General features: G+C 30.6%; 1 protein-coding gene and 1 long non-coding RNA gene across 2 annotated transcripts; one reads left to right on the forward strand and one right to left on the reverse strand.

Annotated features, from left to right (window-relative positions):
• Positions 1-2,212: 2,212 nt before the first annotated feature.
• LOC115887732 lies at positions 2,213-3,594 on the reverse strand. Its single transcript, XR_004051147.1, has 4 exons — positions 3,371-3,594; positions 2,856-3,025; positions 2,699-2,799; positions 2,213-2,646 (listed from the first exon to the last, which is right to left on the reverse strand). It is a non-coding gene; the product is annotated as an uncharacterized LOC115887732 (long non-coding RNA).
• Positions 3,595-7,264: 3,670 nt separating this feature from the next.
• LOC115887725 (probable ATP-dependent RNA helicase DDX20) lies at positions 7,265-10,255 on the forward strand. Its single transcript, XM_030907199.1, has 3 exons — positions 7,265-7,573; positions 7,628-7,801; positions 7,854-10,255. Exons 1-3 carry the CDS (start codon positions 7,384-7,386, stop codon positions 10,172-10,174), a joined length of 2,685 nt encoding a protein of 894 aa, XP_030763059.1. The 5' UTR covers positions 7,265-7,383; the 3' UTR covers positions 10,175-10,255.
• Positions 10,256-19,291: the final 9,036 nt, after the last annotated feature.

Here is a 19,291-nt window from a genome sequence, read left to right on the forward strand (position 1 = left end):
TTAAACTTGGTATACTAGGTATCTTCGGTTACATTGTAATATGATGGTACTATGATGCATATAAAGTGGTACCTTAATATAGTACTATATTTCAATACAATTTCCTGGCGTTCGATTGATCTCATATTTGATATATACTTGCGTATTTTTGATGACATTTCATTATTATGGTACCATGAAGCATATCAACTGGTACCATAATATAGTACTATATTACGTACATGGCGTTCGATTGGGATTAAACTTGGGATACTACGTATTTTCGGAATGTATGTTTATTTATGATGCATATAAAGTGGTACCTTAATATAGTACCATATTACGATACCCTTTCCTGGCGTTCGATTGGGCTTAAATTTGGTATACTACGTATCTTCGGTTACATTGTAATATGATTGTACTATGATGTATATAAAGTGGTACCGTAATATAGTACCATATTACGATACTATTTCATGGCGTTCGATTGTTTTTAAATTTGGTATACTACGGATCTTCGGTGACATTGCAATATTATGGTACCTTAAAGCATATCAAGTGGTACCATAATATAGTACACTATTATGATATCATTTCCTGGTGTTTGATTGGGCCCAAATTTGGTATACTTGCGTTTCTTTATAAAGATTTGTTTAATTAATAATTTTAATTTATTTTACGAATTTTAATTTATTGTTCGATGTCGTGACAGCAACTTTTATGCCGAACTAATATATTATTAATTGTACCTGTGTCACTTTTTAAAATCTACCTAGGTCTATATAAATAACGTGGCAAGCGGAAGAAATTTGTTATTATAGTATTTTTTAGTCAGTTAACATTTTTGTACTGCATTTTAATAAATTATTTCCATTATTATTAAACTTATATTTCATTACTAACGTTCCTGTATATTATTAATTTTAAAGGTAATTAAAGGTATTTTCTTAGTTAACATTATAAGGTAGTGTATATTAAAAATGTATATGTTTTGTAATAATATACTTAAAACTATTTTAATAGCCAAAGGAATAATTAATATAAGTGTATCTGACAAGAAAAGAAGAATAGAAAGAAACACATACTGTATTATACACAGTAAAAAGAAAGGGATGCCAATTCAAGTCTTTTTGAATCTGGCAACTGTGCATATTTAGCCGAGCTACAAGGCAGTCGACGAGCCGTCGATCCAAAACCGAAAGTTCAAAATTTCTAATTATATTCTGATTATGACATTGTCGCGCCATCTAGTATTCTATTTGTGCAATTTTAGCTCTTTCATTTCGAGTATTTTTCTGTTGCGTAGCTAGATATTCTGTGCTATAATTAATCTAATTGCTCTAGGTTATTATGCTACGTTTAAAAAGGGCTTTATTAAAAATTCGGGAAATTAAAAGGGATATGTCCAAGTTTTTTCTTTTTTTTTAATTTTTAAATGCTGTAGCTCCATGTCATGTTCATAATAGGTTTTTTTAACATTCCATCAAAACTACGGAGGCCTTAAAAGGCCTTTATTTTAGCCTCCGTAATTAAAATTGTAGAATCAGCTTCAGCAACATTAACAGTTACCTTGTTTAATTCTGCTTATACATATATTGCATTAATTTTTCTGCTACCTTAAGAATTCTCTATTCTTACACCTAATTTATGCGATTTTCTTGGCATAATATGATTTATAAACCATATTTTTCCTAATAGAAGGATGAAATAGGATATGCAAAATTAAGATATTTTAACATTTATTTTCCAGACAAAGCATAATATCCCAGATAGCACATTTACGTTCTTTTCATATGCGAAGCAAGTGACTTTGGAGAACAACAATGTTCTATTCACATTCCTTTTTTTCATTGGGAACATATATGGCACATGAATAGCAGAGATTACGTTCCACCCTATTCAAGTGATATAGAAGTGCGTTTCACATTCCAAGATATATTCTATGAACGTGAATTATATGTTCGTAAAAGAATGTATTTAAAAATAATATTCCAATTATATGATATTCATGTTTTTAATATTCTATATTTATGCTTTTCATATGTTTTTCATATTTTTTTATTATCTACAGAGGCAAAATAAAACACTAATTTACCACAATACACCAAAACACTTTACTTTTGCACAGGACGCGCGTTTCGCTAACCATGTTAGCATCATCAGCAGATGGTCAAAATTTAAGTTTTAATCATCTGCTGATGACGCTAAGATGATTAACCAAACAAGCGTCCAGTTCAAAAGTAAAGTGTTTTGGTATATTGTGGTGAATTAGTGTTTTAATTTGCTGTTGTAACACCAAAGATTCCAACCCTCAACTCTGTATCTACTGGGTGTCCTGTATAAGGATGCCCTGTATCAATATCCTATAAACTATAGATATAGATACAATTTTTTTCATATTTAGCAATTTTTTTATCTCTTAAAATCTATAGGATACCTATACAGTACATTCATATCTGGAACACACTACAAACAATTTGCTGAAATTAAATAATTTGGTGTGTAATAATCAAAAATTAACTAATAAATAGAACGGTTAAAAATAATAGGTAAGGATAAAGACGAACTTGAGTAATATATGTTTATTAATTAAAAATATTTTAATATAACGATATACATTGATATTATCTTCTATGTCTATGTTTCTATATTCTCTTGTCTACCCTTCTGAAATAATATCAGCAGAATTATACTGTTCAAATAAATTTGCACAACTTACCTTGGTATTTTTTAATCTTTCTTTTGTTTTTACAAGCCATATTTTAATTATATTGATAATTTCGGTTTCTTTTGACTCTTGAAATTGACCTTTCATGGAGTCTAAAATATATGTTATTACAGTCTTTGCAACACCAAATATCTTTAAGTTCAAATACCTAAAATTGCTTTTGGCCACTAACAATGATTTCAAACTTCTCTTCTGTTTGGCCCCATCCCAAGAATATTTTTGTGCAATTTCATTGCCCAGAACCTTATAAAGCATTTTCCTTGTACTTTGTGCTACTCCTGAACCACCAAGTCTAGATAATTATCGAACCTAATAATTCTAAAAAATACCTTTCTCTTAAAAAATACACAATAAATGATTAAAGAAGAGCCTACATAAATACCTATATAAATACTATATTGTAAGAAATTTCAGCACTGGAACTACACTTATCAGAACAGAAATCTTCAATGATACTACCAGAGATACTACTACTTTGATGATGTACAAAGGATAATAAAAAATCACTTTGGTCTGAATCCAGTTTAATGTACAATATTGAAGTCATATTTGCGTAACATTGACTTAATAAGATTTTGGCTCCTTTTTTTTTGGTTGAATTTTAAAATATTTTTTAGTATAACCTATTTTTTTTCGAGGTCTCATGGTTTTAAATTCACTCACCTTAAAATAGATACTGAAAACACAAACATAACAAGAACTATTTTACCGATTCTATCCTTAAAATAATTATTTGCATCACTTATCTTTACGTTATCTCAGTGTTTTAATTATTAAAATAGTTTGGATGAAGCACGTTTACGTTTATAGTTCACTTGTTGTTTTTTTATTAGGTTATGTTATGGATGTACGATTCGAATCGATTTCAATCGAAGATCGATCTTTTTACCCAAAAAATTGATTAAAATCTCGAGTTTTATCAAACTATCTTTTGGTATAATAGATCTTTTTATTTCATAATGGAAGATCGTTTTTATTTATACAGTTTTACAGGTTTATTTATTTGTTAGAATAAGAAACACTGTATTTTTGCTTGAATATTGGTTTACAGGGCATCTATATACACTAATATATAAAATCCCTAATTATTTAATACACAAAAACTTAATAGTAACTGATAGTAAGAAAATATACAAATATAATGTATTGTATTCATGTTTTCATTTCGAAATCATTTTTATTCTCCTGTATTTTTATTCAGATATTGATATGTTTAGAACGTGAATAGCAGATACTTAAAATTTATTGTAAACCATAATTTAAGAAGACATTCTAAGGTCATGCTGATAACATACCTTTAAATCACATTCGTAGTAGAATGTACTATTCATATGCCATACTTATTAAAAAAAGAATATACTTATAAGAACTTAGGAGGAATATTCTTAGAATGTAAATGTTCCTTTTGTGCTATCTGGGTATAGTATTAAGATTAAGACATAACAAATATTATAAGAAAGATCTTAATATAAATCACAAACTAAGTTTTAATTTGGTCTTGTATAAACACAGGTATAATAAGATCAAAATTCAACCTGCACCATATTGTCAAGATTTGGCATTATAGGAAACAAGAAATTACAGTAAATTAAGAAAAGAATATCAAAGTACACGATATTAAATACTGTAATGTATTCTACGACACAAACCATCTCCCTTCTAAAGAGAAAAAAGAAAAAGATAAAACATAAAGCTTATTTTAGTCTTATCAACACACTCTTCGATAAAATATATGTCTAAAATTGCTATTAATCCACTAACTTGATATTTTAAAGAAATTATGATACAAACGTTACAATCAAAGTATATTATATTAGTAACATTATAGGTAAAATATGTTACCTTTATCTCCCATTGGCGTGTATTGTTCTATAAGACTCGTCATGGTAGTCATGGTAGTATTTCAAAACGTCAATACATATAATCAAAACTATTAAACTGCAATTTGGCAACATCGACGATGTGCGCTTGCGTAGTATCGATGATCAAATGCAGCAAATATGGGCTTCAAGGTCAGCCACCGGATCCACACCTATACCAATTTAATTATAGTTTCAGAATCATCAAAAGGGTAAAGCCCCGTTCTCAGAACTGCGTCGTGTCGACAGCGACACTGATTGACACTTCAAACGACCAATGGGAGCTGTACTAAATTTAAAATTGACAGCTGTTTGAATTTTGTACAAATCTCATTGGTCCTCTTGACGTGTCGCTGGCGACAGTCGCTGTTCTGAGAACGGGGCTTTGAAGCCCCGTTCTCAAGCCCCGTTCTCAGAACAACGTCGTGTCGCGGGCGACACAGTTTGACATTTCAAACAACCAATGGGAGCTGTACTAAATTTAAAATTGACAGCTGTTTGAATTTTGTACAAATCTGATTGGTTCTTTTGTCGTGTCGCTGGCGACAGTCGCAGTTCTGAAGCCCCGTTCTCAGAACAACGTCGTGTCGCTGGCGACACAGTTTGACATTTCAAACAACCAATGGGAGCTGTACTAAATTTAAAATTGACAGCTGTTTGAATTTTGTACAAATCTCATTGGTCCTCTTGACGTGTCGCTGGCGACAGTCGCTGTTCTGAGAACGGGGCTTCGGTGTGGATCCAGTGGCTGACCTTGAAACGAGTTTCTGCTGCATATAGTCACAGACACTACGCATGCGCACATCTTCGATGTTGCCAGATTGTAAGTTATTTTGGAATTATTTTCAGTAGAAAACAAATATGTGCTTTTTAGTGTTTTTGTCAATATATACCGTATGATCGAAAAAAAAGGCGTCCAGTTGGCTGGGAAATGACGATTGAGGACATTTCCCATATAAAATGACAGCGATCTTCATTTCATAGTCATCGGCTAACGCTATTTTTTTTTCAATCATAGTACGCCGGTATATTATTTATATCAAGGATTTATATTATTATTTTAATATTTCGCACAACACGTGAACGCTTATTATGTATTTTCATAGTCAATAAAATTAAATAGAAATAAAACTCTAGATTCCTATAATTAATCTAATTGCTCTAGATTATTATGCTACGTTTAAAAAGGGCTTTATTAAAAATTCTGGAAATTATATGTCCAAGTTTTCCTTTTTTTTTTAATTTTTAAATGCTGTAGCTCCATGTCATGTTCATAATAGGTTTTTTTAACATTCCATCAAAACTACGGAGGCCTTAAAAGGCCTTTTAGCCTCCGTAATTAAAATTGTAGAATCAGCGTCAGCAACATTAACAGTTTTACCTTGTGTAATTCTGCTTATACACATATTGCATTAATTTTTCTGCTACTTTAAGATTTCTCTATTCTTAGACCTAATTTATGTGATTTTCTTAGCTGTAATATGATTTATAAAACATATTTTTCCTAATGGAAGGATGGAATAGGATATGCAAAATTAAGATATTTTAACATTTATTTTCCAGACAAAGCATAAGATTAAGACATAATAAATATTATAAGAAAGATCTTAATATAAATCACAAACTAAAGTCTTAATTTGGTCTTGTATAAACACAGGTATAAAACTAATAAGATCAAAACTCAACCTTCACCATATTGTCAAGATTTGGCATTATAGGAAACAAGAAATTGCTGTAAATTAAGAAAAGAATATCAAAGTACACGATATTAAATACTGTAATGTATTCTACGATACAAACCATCTCCCTTCTAAAGAGAAAAAGATAAAACATAAAGCTTATTTTAGTCTTATCAACACTCTTCGATAAAATATATGTCTAAAATTGCTATTAATCCACTAACTTGATATTTTTAAGAAATTATATGATACAAACATTACAATCAAAGTATATTATATTAGTAACATTATAGGTAAAATATGTTACCTCTATCTCCCATTGACGTGTATTGTTCTATAAGACTCGTCATGGTAATATTTCAAAACATCAATATACATAATATAATGAAAACTATTGTTGCCTGTAAATAACTAGAAATTAAATAACTTGAAAGAAATAAAATAATTCTAATAAGTTTAAAACCATTAGAAAAAATCCGTAAATGATAATTTTTAATTCTAATGTAAATATATAAATAAATGTTATTATTATTCAACCACTTCCATATCTCTGTTATTATTACGTACAATTTTATATATTCATAATACTTTCATTTCACAATCTTCATTATCCTTCTTACCTTAATTTTGGATATCAAGATAAATCTGAAATTATAAAATTAATTATAGAATTTGTATTATTATTAACACTGAAAAAAAAAATTCAACTGCAAATAATTCGAAAATAAACTGCAATTTGGCAACATCGACGATGTGCGCCTGCGTAGTATCGATGATCAAATGCAGCAAATATGGCCTTCAAGGTCAGCCACCGGATCCACACCTTTACCTTCAAAAGTATAATGGAAAAATATTTTTACAAATTTTATTGCATTAGCCACATTTTTAAGAAAACTTACCAAATATAAACATATTATCATATATCAATATCATATATAAAAATTGGTCGATAGAACTATTATTCTAAAAAGTTTGGCCGCAGCTAACTTCAAGTTATTATTTTAACCTAATTTTTTTGTGATTATTTTTTTTTTTTCAACTATTTTCAAATCATAGAATTTACATAGAATCAAAAATAATTAAATTTTCCTCACAAATAATTGAACAATAATTAGCAATTTTAGCATTGTGCATTAGTATGAGTGAAACGCGATTAGCTCACTCTTTAGAACAGAAACCTAGATCGAGGGATGTCATTTTAGAAGAAAATGTTTCTTTTGAATCATTATTTTTGTCCGAAGTAATTTTAAAAGGTTTAATAGACAATGGATTTCAAAAACCGTCTCCCATACAGGTTAAAGCACTTCCTATTGGCCGATGTGGCTTTGGTAATGTTTAGAAGCAAATTTGTTATAATAATAATTGTTACAAAGATATTCTAGATTTAATAGTGCAGGCTAAATCTGGTACTGGAAAGACATTGGTATTTAGTATTATTGCTTTAGAGACTGTAAAACTTCACATAAATGAACCTCAGGTTTTAATCCTATCACCAACTAGGGAAATAGCTGTTCAAATACAGGACGTAATTAAAAATATAGGAAAACATTTTCAAGGTATTTTAACTTTATTCCATCAAAGGAATATATTTTATCAGGCATATTTTAGGGCTGGAAGTTAAAAGTTTTATTGGAGGACTTCCTGTTGAATTGGACAAGATAAATTGCAAATTGTGTCATATCGCTGTGGGAACACCAGGACGCATAAAACAGTTAATTCAAGATAAATTTTTGAATATTAATTCAGTAAAATTGTTTGTATTAGATGAAGCTGACAAATTGCTAGAAAGCAGTTTTGAAAATGACGTTAACGAGATCTACAATGCCTTACCAGACAAGAAACAAATTTTAATGTGTAGTGCTACTTACTCAAATGAATTAAAACACTTCTTAACTGGATATATGCTTAGTCCCACTCACGTAAATGTAGAACTTGAAACACCTTTACTGTTAGGTTTAAAACATTTTGTTAGAATCCTAAAATTTCAACCAAACATTGTACAACAAACCAAAGCAAAGAATGAGGAATTATTAGGTATTCTAAGAAAAAATTCTTTTACGCAATGCTTAATATTTTCAAATTATCAAACCCGTGCTGAAAGCATCAGTAATTTTTTGAACAGAAACGGATGGAATTCCACATTTATCTCTTCAGCTCAAAGGCAAACTGAAAGATTAAATTCATTGTCGAGTCTCAAAGACTTCAAGTGCAGAATACTGGTATCTACAGATTTGACAGCAAGAGGTATAGATGCAGCAAATGTAGATTTAGTTCTAAATTATGATATTCCTATTGACGCAATGACTTATTTGCATAGAATGGGCAGAGCGGGACGGTTTGGTTCGCAGGGAAATTGTGTTAATATGGCTTTTTCGGGAGAGGAGACTAAGATTTTGCAGAATATTTTAGGAATAATTGGTGGGCAAAATATATCTATACCTATTTTAGAAGACAGCTTGAATATTGATAGTAGTAATTATGAAGTGCTGGGTGGTATAATACCTAATAATATTAAAGAATTTACTGATAAATGTAAAAGTGAGGTTATAGAAATGAAAAAGAAAACTTTAAGACCTAAGAAAAAGAATCATGATCGAAAGACGACCGCTTTGTCATTAGAAATAACTCAAGACATTGATGAAGTTAAAAAGATTAAGGAGAAACTGGTGGACACAGACGTTTCAGATATTTTACATCAATTAGCTTCTGGCTCATTTGAAATGAATGATCTCACAAAAGAAGAACCTAGTATTAAAAAATGTAATGAAAGTGTGATATCAAAACCTGCATTAGATATAATTCAAGATAACGATGAAGTTAAACTTATTCAGGAAAAACTTGCCAACAAAGATGTGTCAGAAATTTTGCAACAATTAGCGGCAGGAACATTTGAAAAGAACACAAGTGAAAAAGAAGGACCTAGTAGAGATATTTTGAACAACATCTCAAATCAGCTTTTCACATCTCCAATTTCCAATGATTATGTTCACTCTGACAGTGACAGAACGAAAAAGTCTCTAGATAAATTTGATACATTATCTGTACTACAACAGTTAGCAAATCAAACATTTCCAGGCATAAATACTAGTCATAATGAAGAAAGAAAACGAAAAAGATCAACAGATTCTGCCAGCAGCCCTACCCAGGAAAGTTTGAGAAAAGAGCAAGAAGTGTTTTGTAAAAATAAAGCCTTATTTGGCATAGCAAAGTCTCTTGGCAACTTAGACACAGACAAAGACGATGCAGAATATCTAGCACAGTATTTGACTATGCTAAAAGCTAAAGAGGATGAACAGACTGACAGAATTTTTAAAGAAAAACCAGACGAGCAACAAAAATTAGAATTAGAAGATATATTTTTAGTAGCTTATAAATCTCAAGTCGATAAATCTTCACCATTTTGGCAAGACCTTATTCCGACAGATGAGAAATGGAAACTTGAAGAAATACAAAACGATTTTGAAGATGATGAGGATTATGATGAGGAATATGATGAAGATTATGATTTTGAAATGGAGAAACAGATTGACATAAATTATGGATCTGATTTACAAACTCAACAACCCTCCCAAGATATTGATGATTACAGTTTCATGAAGTGGATTCCTGTAGAACAGAACCCAACAGAATGTAAAAGTAATGATCTAGCACCTAAAATATCAACTACAGAGTCAAGTGTATCAACTATGTCAAATCTTGATACAAATACAGACACCGCACATTATCATAATGAGTATGGTAAATATTTTGAACATGTTAGTAATAATCTGTGGCAAACAGGATTGCAATTCGAAAATGTTGCACAATTTGACCAATGGTTTTGGTACGAATGGCAAAGTCAAGTTAGTACGGTAAGGGATTTTATAAGACAAAAAATATATTTAGAGGAAATGAATAAATTCCAAGAGAGAAACAAAAGGAAGAAGTAAGTTTTAACGCTTGTTATTTAAGGATAGTTTTTTATATCAATTGTATGTTATTGTGGAAAATAAATCAGATTTTAATTTATATTACTATTGCCATTTTTATTTGGTAAGTATTTAAACACACATCAACAAAGTACCTAGGTATCTTTTTTAAGAAAATTTACATATATTACAGATCAAGTTAAGTATTCTTGCGCACATAGAGAAAATTGAAATATCTGATTTATTGTTTTAATATTCAATAAAGCGCTTTAATGGTCATTTAGATAGGTATTCTGAAATTAAAATCAGATTTCTTGTTTGTCGTGAATTTTTGCTCGAATAATTCAGTTGCAAAGAATTTAAAAACTGAACTCTTTCGGCACTATTTTTTTTATTCTGCTATACAGTCTGTTAGTATAAGGTTAATATAGATTTATTTAAATTATTTTTTCTACCGTATTCTTTTGTAATTTCTTTGAGATTTTTTATTCAAGTACATATATGTGATTGAATTCGTCCAATGAAAAATTTGAGCGTGTCGGAGAACTACGCCAACAGTCCTTTAGCCTCCATAGCCGACAGGATCCAGAAGTTGGAAGCGTCTTGAGACTAACCGAAAATGTGCATGGTCAAACAAGACATATCTTCTACCTGGTCACCAAAGAATGGTCACCGATTAAGCCGAGTTATCTCAATCTATGGAAGACCCTGATTAAACTGAGAGAAGCACTGCTAAACAACAACGTTACACGGATAGACATTCCGAAGCTGACGTGTGGACTGGATAGTTTGATTCGGCGTACAATCCGGAACATGATTGAAGTCCTGTTTAGATTTACGGGAATCAAGATCTTCGTTTGCTGTTACAAAAGTTACAACCCAAAACAGATATCAGGCGAGAAAACTGTAGACTGCTATTTCCACCAGACTTCTCAGTGTACCAGAGGCCGGCTTTGCAAGTACCTTCATTCACCGTGTATATCTCGGGATGAGCATGTATAAAGCAAAATATATTTAAAAAAGCAAAATATATTTAGAGTTTCAGTTACTTAAAATTAAAAAATCTCAATTTTTTTAAATAGCACACTCTATACCGGGTGTGTCTCAAAAGTGACTCACCCCCTATAACTTTTTTATTTTTTCAGATAAAAAACGAGATTTGGTATATTAGTATATGACATAAATTAGGATTGACTGACGTATTCAATTGAGCGTCCGGATTGCACAACGAATTTAGCGCGTAGCCGCAGGCAGCCCAGTAGGCAAGCGATCGAGACAGCGACGCCGACGCGCCGATTTAACAAAATAAATAATTTTAAACCTGCCGTCATTTCGTTAATAATTATCGCAGCGTGTTGATTTTTGCATAGAAATACTCATGAGTCTTTAGCGCTTCCGACAAGCCTAAATAACTGGATTATTTTTTATATTTACGATTTGTTTACATTACCCGAGCATATTATTACTTTGAGATAAAAATCTCTGTTATAAAATTTAAAACGGACAGATATGAATACTATCATTTAATAAGTTATACATTTAGTTACAACATATTCAAAATTTAGGTCTATCGGTTTATGCTAGCAGTAATAACGAGTATAAATAAAAAAAAATGGTCAGTACAACGCTCGCCGTTTTTAGCGCACGTTCAGCTTTGGTTTTAGTTTTAGCGCTATTTTTACAGAAAATAAATTCTGAACTTTGATCAAATAACTAGAACATTATCATTGCCGATATCTCCTGGTTATAATGTAGTTCTTTTTTCAAAATATTCCATTGTTTTAGCTTAAAAAAAACTTGAATTATGCGGATTTTTTTGCGAGAGCTACCGGAGCTGCGTTAACAAAGAGATGGCTATGTACGTCAATCATAGCCACAATAGACTGTAATTTTAACTCGTCACGAGATTTTTTGGAAATATTGCACTTCAATTTCTACTAACTTTTGACCTTTCTTTTCGGTCGCATTTCCCTCTAATAATAAATAATTTAAAAAACGCACAAATACTACTGGTAGTAAACAAGCTGTGGCAAAAATTTTCTAAACTCCGTGTAAATAAAAGACTGTCGCAAATACTGTCTTTCGATTGACGTACATACAGTACGTCTGTCCGTTCTGTAGCTACGGGGTATCCGTGAGAGGGGAAACGATATTTTCTCGATGTTTTTCGTAAAAAATTAGACGACGCGTCCCATGCTGAACGTGCGCTAAAAACGGCGAGCGTTGTACTGACCATTTTTTTTATTTATACTCGTTATTACTGCTAGCATAAACCGATAGACCTAAATTTTGAATATGTTGTAACTAAATGTATAACTAATTAAATGACAGTATTCATATCTGTCAGTTTTAAAATTTATAACAGAGATTTTTATCTCAAAGTAATAATATGCTCGGGCAATGTAAACAAATCGAAAATATAAAATATAATCCAGTTATTTACGCTTGTCGGAAGCGCTAAAGACTCATGAGTATTTCTATGCAAAAATCAACACGATACGATAATTATTAACGAAATGACGGCAGGTTTAAAATTATTTATTTTGTTAAATCGGCGCGTCGCTGTCTCGCTTGCCTACTGGGCTGCCCGCGGCCACGCGCTAAGGTCGTTGTGCAATCCGGACGCTCAATTGTTTTCGATCACTTCCTGTTTCACCAAAAGTGACTGCAACTTTTGATTTTTAAATGGCACCCTCGGTATTTTTTTACTTTATGGGATAGAAATGAATGACGTATCATATGTCAACTTTTGACATTCTCGCTTAAAAAATCATATTTTAAATTTCAATCTAGAGTGCCATGGTTAGGTTCAAAACACTAATTTTTAATCAAGGAGTGTGGGAAAAATAGATTTGGTCGTCTAATGTTTTTAGTGTCCTGTTCTAACCGGTTAAAATATGCCCAAATCGTATTTTTAATTATATCTGATTTTTTTTCAAATGGAACGAGGCATATACTCTTAGCATATTTGGAAAAAATTTGGTGGCTCATTAGCATATTTCGAATAATTTGATAAGTACTACACACTTGGTATTTCGAGTCAAAATATCGATATGAACCGCATTTTACAATTTCAAATAAACCATATGCAAAAATGTCAAAAGTTGACATGTGATACGTCATTCTATTCAGAGTGTCATTTTCTATCGAATAAAGTAAAAAAATACCGAGGGTGCCATTTAAAAATCAAAAGTTGTAGAAATTTCCTGTGAAACAGGAAGTGACCAATGACAATTGAATACGTCAATCAATCTTAATTTATGTCATATACTAACATACCAAATATCCTTTTTTATCTGAAAAAATAAAACATTTATAGAGGTGAGCCACTTTTGAGATGCACCCGGTATGTTATTATTTTTTTCTGATAGATTTTACAAAATTCTTCAACTTTTATAAGGTAATATCATCATTTTTAATAGTTTGCAACTTATTCTGAATTTTTCAATTTTTACTCTTTCAATTCATTTTATACTAAACATAGTTGCCATGACAAAACAAAAATATTTATTATTAATCATTAACAATTAATCATGAAATAAAAAATAGGGCATTGCATTTAAAAAAATATATCTTGTGTCCGCCACACTTTTTGGAAGCACTGTATTCTCTGTAATAATTTTAAAACGTGCATCTTAACCTTCCCTATCACTTTTCTATTTATAGCATTTTTTAATAATAATTCTCAAAACAAATGAAATAATGAACTTTATCGTTGGCTCACCCTGTACAACTATGTAGAAACACGAACATTGTAGAAATTTTCATTATCTTACAATAATAAAAATGTTATCCTACTAGTTAGTAGATGTCATTAAGTTATTACAATAAATTTAATCCCTTTAAATAGTTGTAACTACTGAGACATAGATTTTTGTATTGACAGAATGGGCAATAAAATTTAACAACGTCAATTACATGTTTAATTAACGTAATATAAGCCAAATAAACCGATCATAAAATTATATTTACAATTATTGTGCGTGTTAGACAAAGTGTAAATAGTTCCTCTCGATGTATCTAAAATAATCTGGTACTTAAAATGTTATAAAATATTTGAAATTTTGCTATTTTATTAATTTGATAATACAAATGGAATAATAACAATAATTATTATTTCCCTAAAAACAAATCGTTCTAAAAATAGCAATATTTCCTATTCCAGCGTGTTTTTGTTTCCGCGATATTTTACTGGGTGATTTCTGGGGTATTTTTAAGAGTCTATTACGCTGTAACTTTCGGGTCGCTCTCAGGGGTCGGGAAAAGCGGGTGTGTGGCTGAAGGAAATATATCTTATATTTCAGAAATCTGCCTAAGCTTAGCCCGATCCTGTCGTGTTAAGCCACACCTAAAATTCCAAACACACGTGTTTTGATTAAGGTTTGCAGAGCTTCACCATTTGATATAAAATAATGAGCAATTTGTTACAAAACCATATAAATTATATATCACTGTAATCACAAAGCTTCAATCTATTTCCGTATTGTAACGAAATTTTAAATTATGTCTTTATTTTCGAGACAATTTAGTCCAAACACAAGGAATATTTTGTTGAGGTTCGACCATCAAAATCTTAAAAATAAAGAAGTTGTCTAAAAATGTGCTACAATATGGATATAGTATAATACTTTATCTTTAATGTCCTTCATTTGTGTAAAAATAACTAGCCAGTTTTACATAAAACGTTAAATGCCGAACGCTTATTTTGCTACTTTTTCGGATGAGTGAAATGGACTCTTAAAGCAAAAACTTTATATAAACATGTGTTCTAAAATACTTCGATTTGAAATACAGGGTGTAAAAGTTTTTAGAAAAAAAAATTCACAGACTTTGCAACATGCGCAACCATCATAGGCGTATTGAAAATACCAGACACAAGGCGGCGGTTGTCGACAATCACCTGTTTTTTTACATTTTATATTAACTTGTGGCGTCATTTGGGAGACCTCAATAGAAATATAAAAGAACTAAACCTTGTTCGTTGGAAAGCAATTTTACATTCGTGACGTCAGCACTCCGGCAGTCTAACGTAAACGTATCATTGATCGCTATTCACAAATATATTCCAGATACGTATAGTGAACAAGTTTAACGTTCGCAACGTTAAATAATTTTGATATTTGATTTTTATCGTGATGGTTTTGTGTAAAAGTGAAGAATTTAGGAGGAAAATATTAATGATGGATATGAACGTGTGCGGATTCGTGATTGGTCACGATCACGGTCAAGACACTATGACGGGCTCCTATACCCACGTAGGAGCCCAAAATATGCAAAAAGGGGGTCAGTTTAGCTTAAGTTTAGATTAGGTCTATATTTTTTATTAATGCAAAACCAACTAAAACCTAATTCTAATCTAACCTAAACTCACTTCTTCATTTGCATATTTCGGGGTATTACCTGAGTATTCCTAGGTTTAACCAATATTCGAACTTAGGTGTAAATTTAAATTGCCTAATAAAAAATCGTCACAACCACTACTCATAGTATGTACCTATGTATTTTTAAACATCATTATGAAATTAAAAATACATAGGTGCCCATAATATGAGTAGCGGTATTTTTTTTTTCGTTTCATCATAACGGATTTTGTTGTGCTGAAAATAAGCAGCAAAATATATTATCGATTGCAACAATTAAACCTAGTTTACGTTCAGTATGTCCAATTAATATAGAACATTATAACTATGCATACTTTTAAAAAATTAATTAAGTAAGGTAAGAGTAATTATTATAGCCGTATAAAATATGTATGTAGACAGATATATAAATCTGTTTAGTTCAAAAATGTATTTTTATATTAATTCGTTTTAATGGCATTATTTGCAAAAATTACTGAAATTAATCGGTATAATAAACATAAAGGAACTCAACAGAACGTCAACGGTTTCTTGTAGACGTATCTGTTTAAAAAAAAGTAAAGTGTTCTCGAGTAGTTGAATTTAAATATTTTAAATAGTTTTTTTCTTTATTCTTTGTTTTTTTTTTGCTTCCGACGACGGAAAGAGATAACTTTCCGAAACGTTAAGCATTTTTTTTGCTTTGTTAGGCAAATTTGTATTACCGTAAACATAACTTCTGACAAGCAGCGTCCGTTTAGGTTTAACGCAGAAGTGTTTACAAAAAATAATTATTTTATTTTGTAGATTTTCTTGCAGCAGTGGCGATATACCCATACCGGATTTTTTTGGAAAGATAAAGGAACTCATAATATTTCATTACTGCCCAAGTAGCAAAAAGAAATTCTAAAAGGATTGAATTATTTTATAACAGTCGAATAGCGTTGTCTTAAGGACTGCTTGATTTTATTAAGCGTTTGGTTTCGACCATTCTGTTTTTTAATAAAAGTTGTCATATTAAACTATTTTCTAGTGGTTTTTACAATGTATCCTATAACGCATTAAACGATTTCTTTTAGTATGATATAATACTTAATAAGACAATGCTATATGATAACAAACATATTATTTTATTAGACTCTTATGCCCACCATGTAAGAGTTCTATAATATTCATATAACTAGCAGTCACAAGATCATATAATAGTTACTTAAACTTGTCTTATTAAAGTTGTATTACGTAGTATGATAGAATGTTTTATTGCGTTAAACTACGGTACTGTATACAACACTAGTTATATAGCCTTATATGATAAAATTGTGATTAACAAAATAAATTCGCTGTAATATCTGCATTATAAAACTGGTAATGTATAATATAACCTCATTGTAAATTAAATGGTATACCTAGTTATTCATTTTGTTATTGTTATTGTTGCAAAAGTAATATCTACGTACGAGTATAATCAATCACACCTATTATGAATTCTGGACAAAGTTGGAAAAAAGTTAACAAACGCAGTGGTAGTTATAAAAGAGCATGTAAGAAAAAACTCCTCGAAATTACGGCAAATAATCCCGAGAATTCCCTGGGTTCCCAAAAGCCAAAATCTCTCGGGTTGTCTGGCTTCTTCAAAGCATTGTTGCCACGTTGATGTAAAAGTTTTATTCAAAATGTTTGTATTGTTTTATTGTTGTTCTTCCAAGTCCTTAGGTTGCCGCTCACTCGTCGGGCATCCATGAAATGCATTGCGTGCATGAATCCATGAAAATCTGATCATGTTTGTTAGTTTAAATACTAACCAAATGAGATTTGACATCTATTTGTCACAAATCTCAATATGTCAAAAATAGTTCTATAGTGCCTGGAAATTCTGCGTAATGATAGATATTTATCCTATACCGTTTTATTTTACAACAAAGACTTATTTAAAAGATTCATTTATAATAAAATGGTTGCAATATAATTCGCCATGTTTAAGGCAGAATTTTTGTATGGCCTATGGCCTCCATTATATGAAGCAAAATTAAAAACATCAAAATAAATTGTAAAATGTTTGGTTTGGTTTGGTTTGGTTTGGTTGTGAATTCATCAAAATAAATTGTAAAATGTTATTTTTGAGAACTATTCCCAGAGATCTATTTCCCTTATTAAGATAAGATTCCCACATAACAGTAATAAACTGTTTAATTAAATTAAAAACTAGAATTTTTGAAAATTTTATTTTATTTTATTGTTTAAATTTATACGTAAACCTTAATCGAAATTAAGGCGCTTTAATTTTTTGCCAGATACATACCTATAATCTACCAGTAAAATTTTCGGCGCAACAAAAATTGTCCCTACTTTTCAAACCCTATTAATGATTTTTTATATTACATATTTGTTGTACCTTCTGGCTCTACCCGCCATTTTCACCGTCGAGTAAAGTCTCCTTTTTAACAATCCACATCCTCTAGATTCATTTTACGACACGCTTAAAATATAATTTGCTCCTAATATTCTTCGGTAAAAAATAAAATACTCTTTTACCTCGCTAAATGATCAAATGTTTTTATTGTTAGTTTTATAATAGTTATATAACGCTGTGTAAAATAGTTGCATAAGAGTTGTATACCCTTTTTATAGAACTTCTACACTACTAAACGGTTGTATAAAAATGGGCCTTTTTTGGTTGTAAAGCTATCATATTACGGTCTTGTAGCATTTTATACGAATTGAGGTATCCTATAAAAATGATCACATAGCTGTTTATACAGCCTTTATAAAATAAAATTTGCTACTTGGGTTAATTATTAAATCCAAGTTAGGCTTAAAAATGAATCACTCGTAAAAATTCTTCGATTTACTTATTTCCGGTTAGCTTTCTAATTTTGATTCTAGATTACAAAAAAAATTGCAGGAATGTTTATCATTGATAAGAAACAAACAATAGCCTATCGTGTCTGTCACTATCAGCCTGTCTGTCGCAGAATTCATCCTTATTTTGTGAACATTTATAAGTAAGTAATAAACTTGACTGTTTCAATCTCCTTGATGGGATAAACGCAATTTTATTAATTTGTCTTAAACAAAAGCTAATAGAAATCTTTAATTTTTTTTAATGTCATTAACTGACCGAAGTATTAAATAAGTACTTATTGATTTCTCATAAAAAATGTAGAAAAAGATCCTATAAACATGGATGCGAAAATGCATAGTTTTAAAGGTACAGGATATTTAAACTTCAGTGGCGCACATGTTTTTTTTAGAAAAATATTCCAGTGATAACCCATATGTACGTCCCTGGTGAATCTGTCTAGAGTTTTTTAGTACTAAAATATGTCTCGCGCTTATAGTAATTATCACTTTCAAAATGTCATTAAAATCGCTAAAAACACTTGGAAGAAAACTATAATGACTTTGAAAAATGAAAAGACTTTAACCCCCTGTAGCTACGTAAAAAAGAAGGATTGCGCCTGTGTCGAGATAAAAGATAAATCATATTTTTACGTGAGAATTCTCTCCACGAGAGATGGTACATGTTTTTTGATAATACTTATTCATACCAGCCTCAGAAATATTTCTGAAAAAAGGAAATTATTCTTACACCGCCACATCTGTGACCATATCGTTTACAACACCAACCATAACGGATACTAACATGTAAATGTTTAAATAAATATACTCATATGTTTTTTTTTCAATCGTTTTCGCTAGTATTTACATTACGATTCACCTCTGAATAATTATCAAATTCGGCTTTTAGTCGGAAATCTTTTGTAGATAAATTTGTTTATCTCGATTGGTATACCAGAAT

Source organism: Sitophilus oryzae, unplaced genomic scaffold (genome assembly GCF_002938485.1).
Source record: "Sitophilus oryzae breed Bouriz unplaced genomic scaffold, Soryzae_2.0 scaffold_614_pilon_pilon, whole genome shotgun sequence".
Classification (NCBI taxonomy): Eukaryota; Metazoa; Arthropoda; class Insecta; order Coleoptera; family Curculionidae; genus Sitophilus; species Sitophilus oryzae.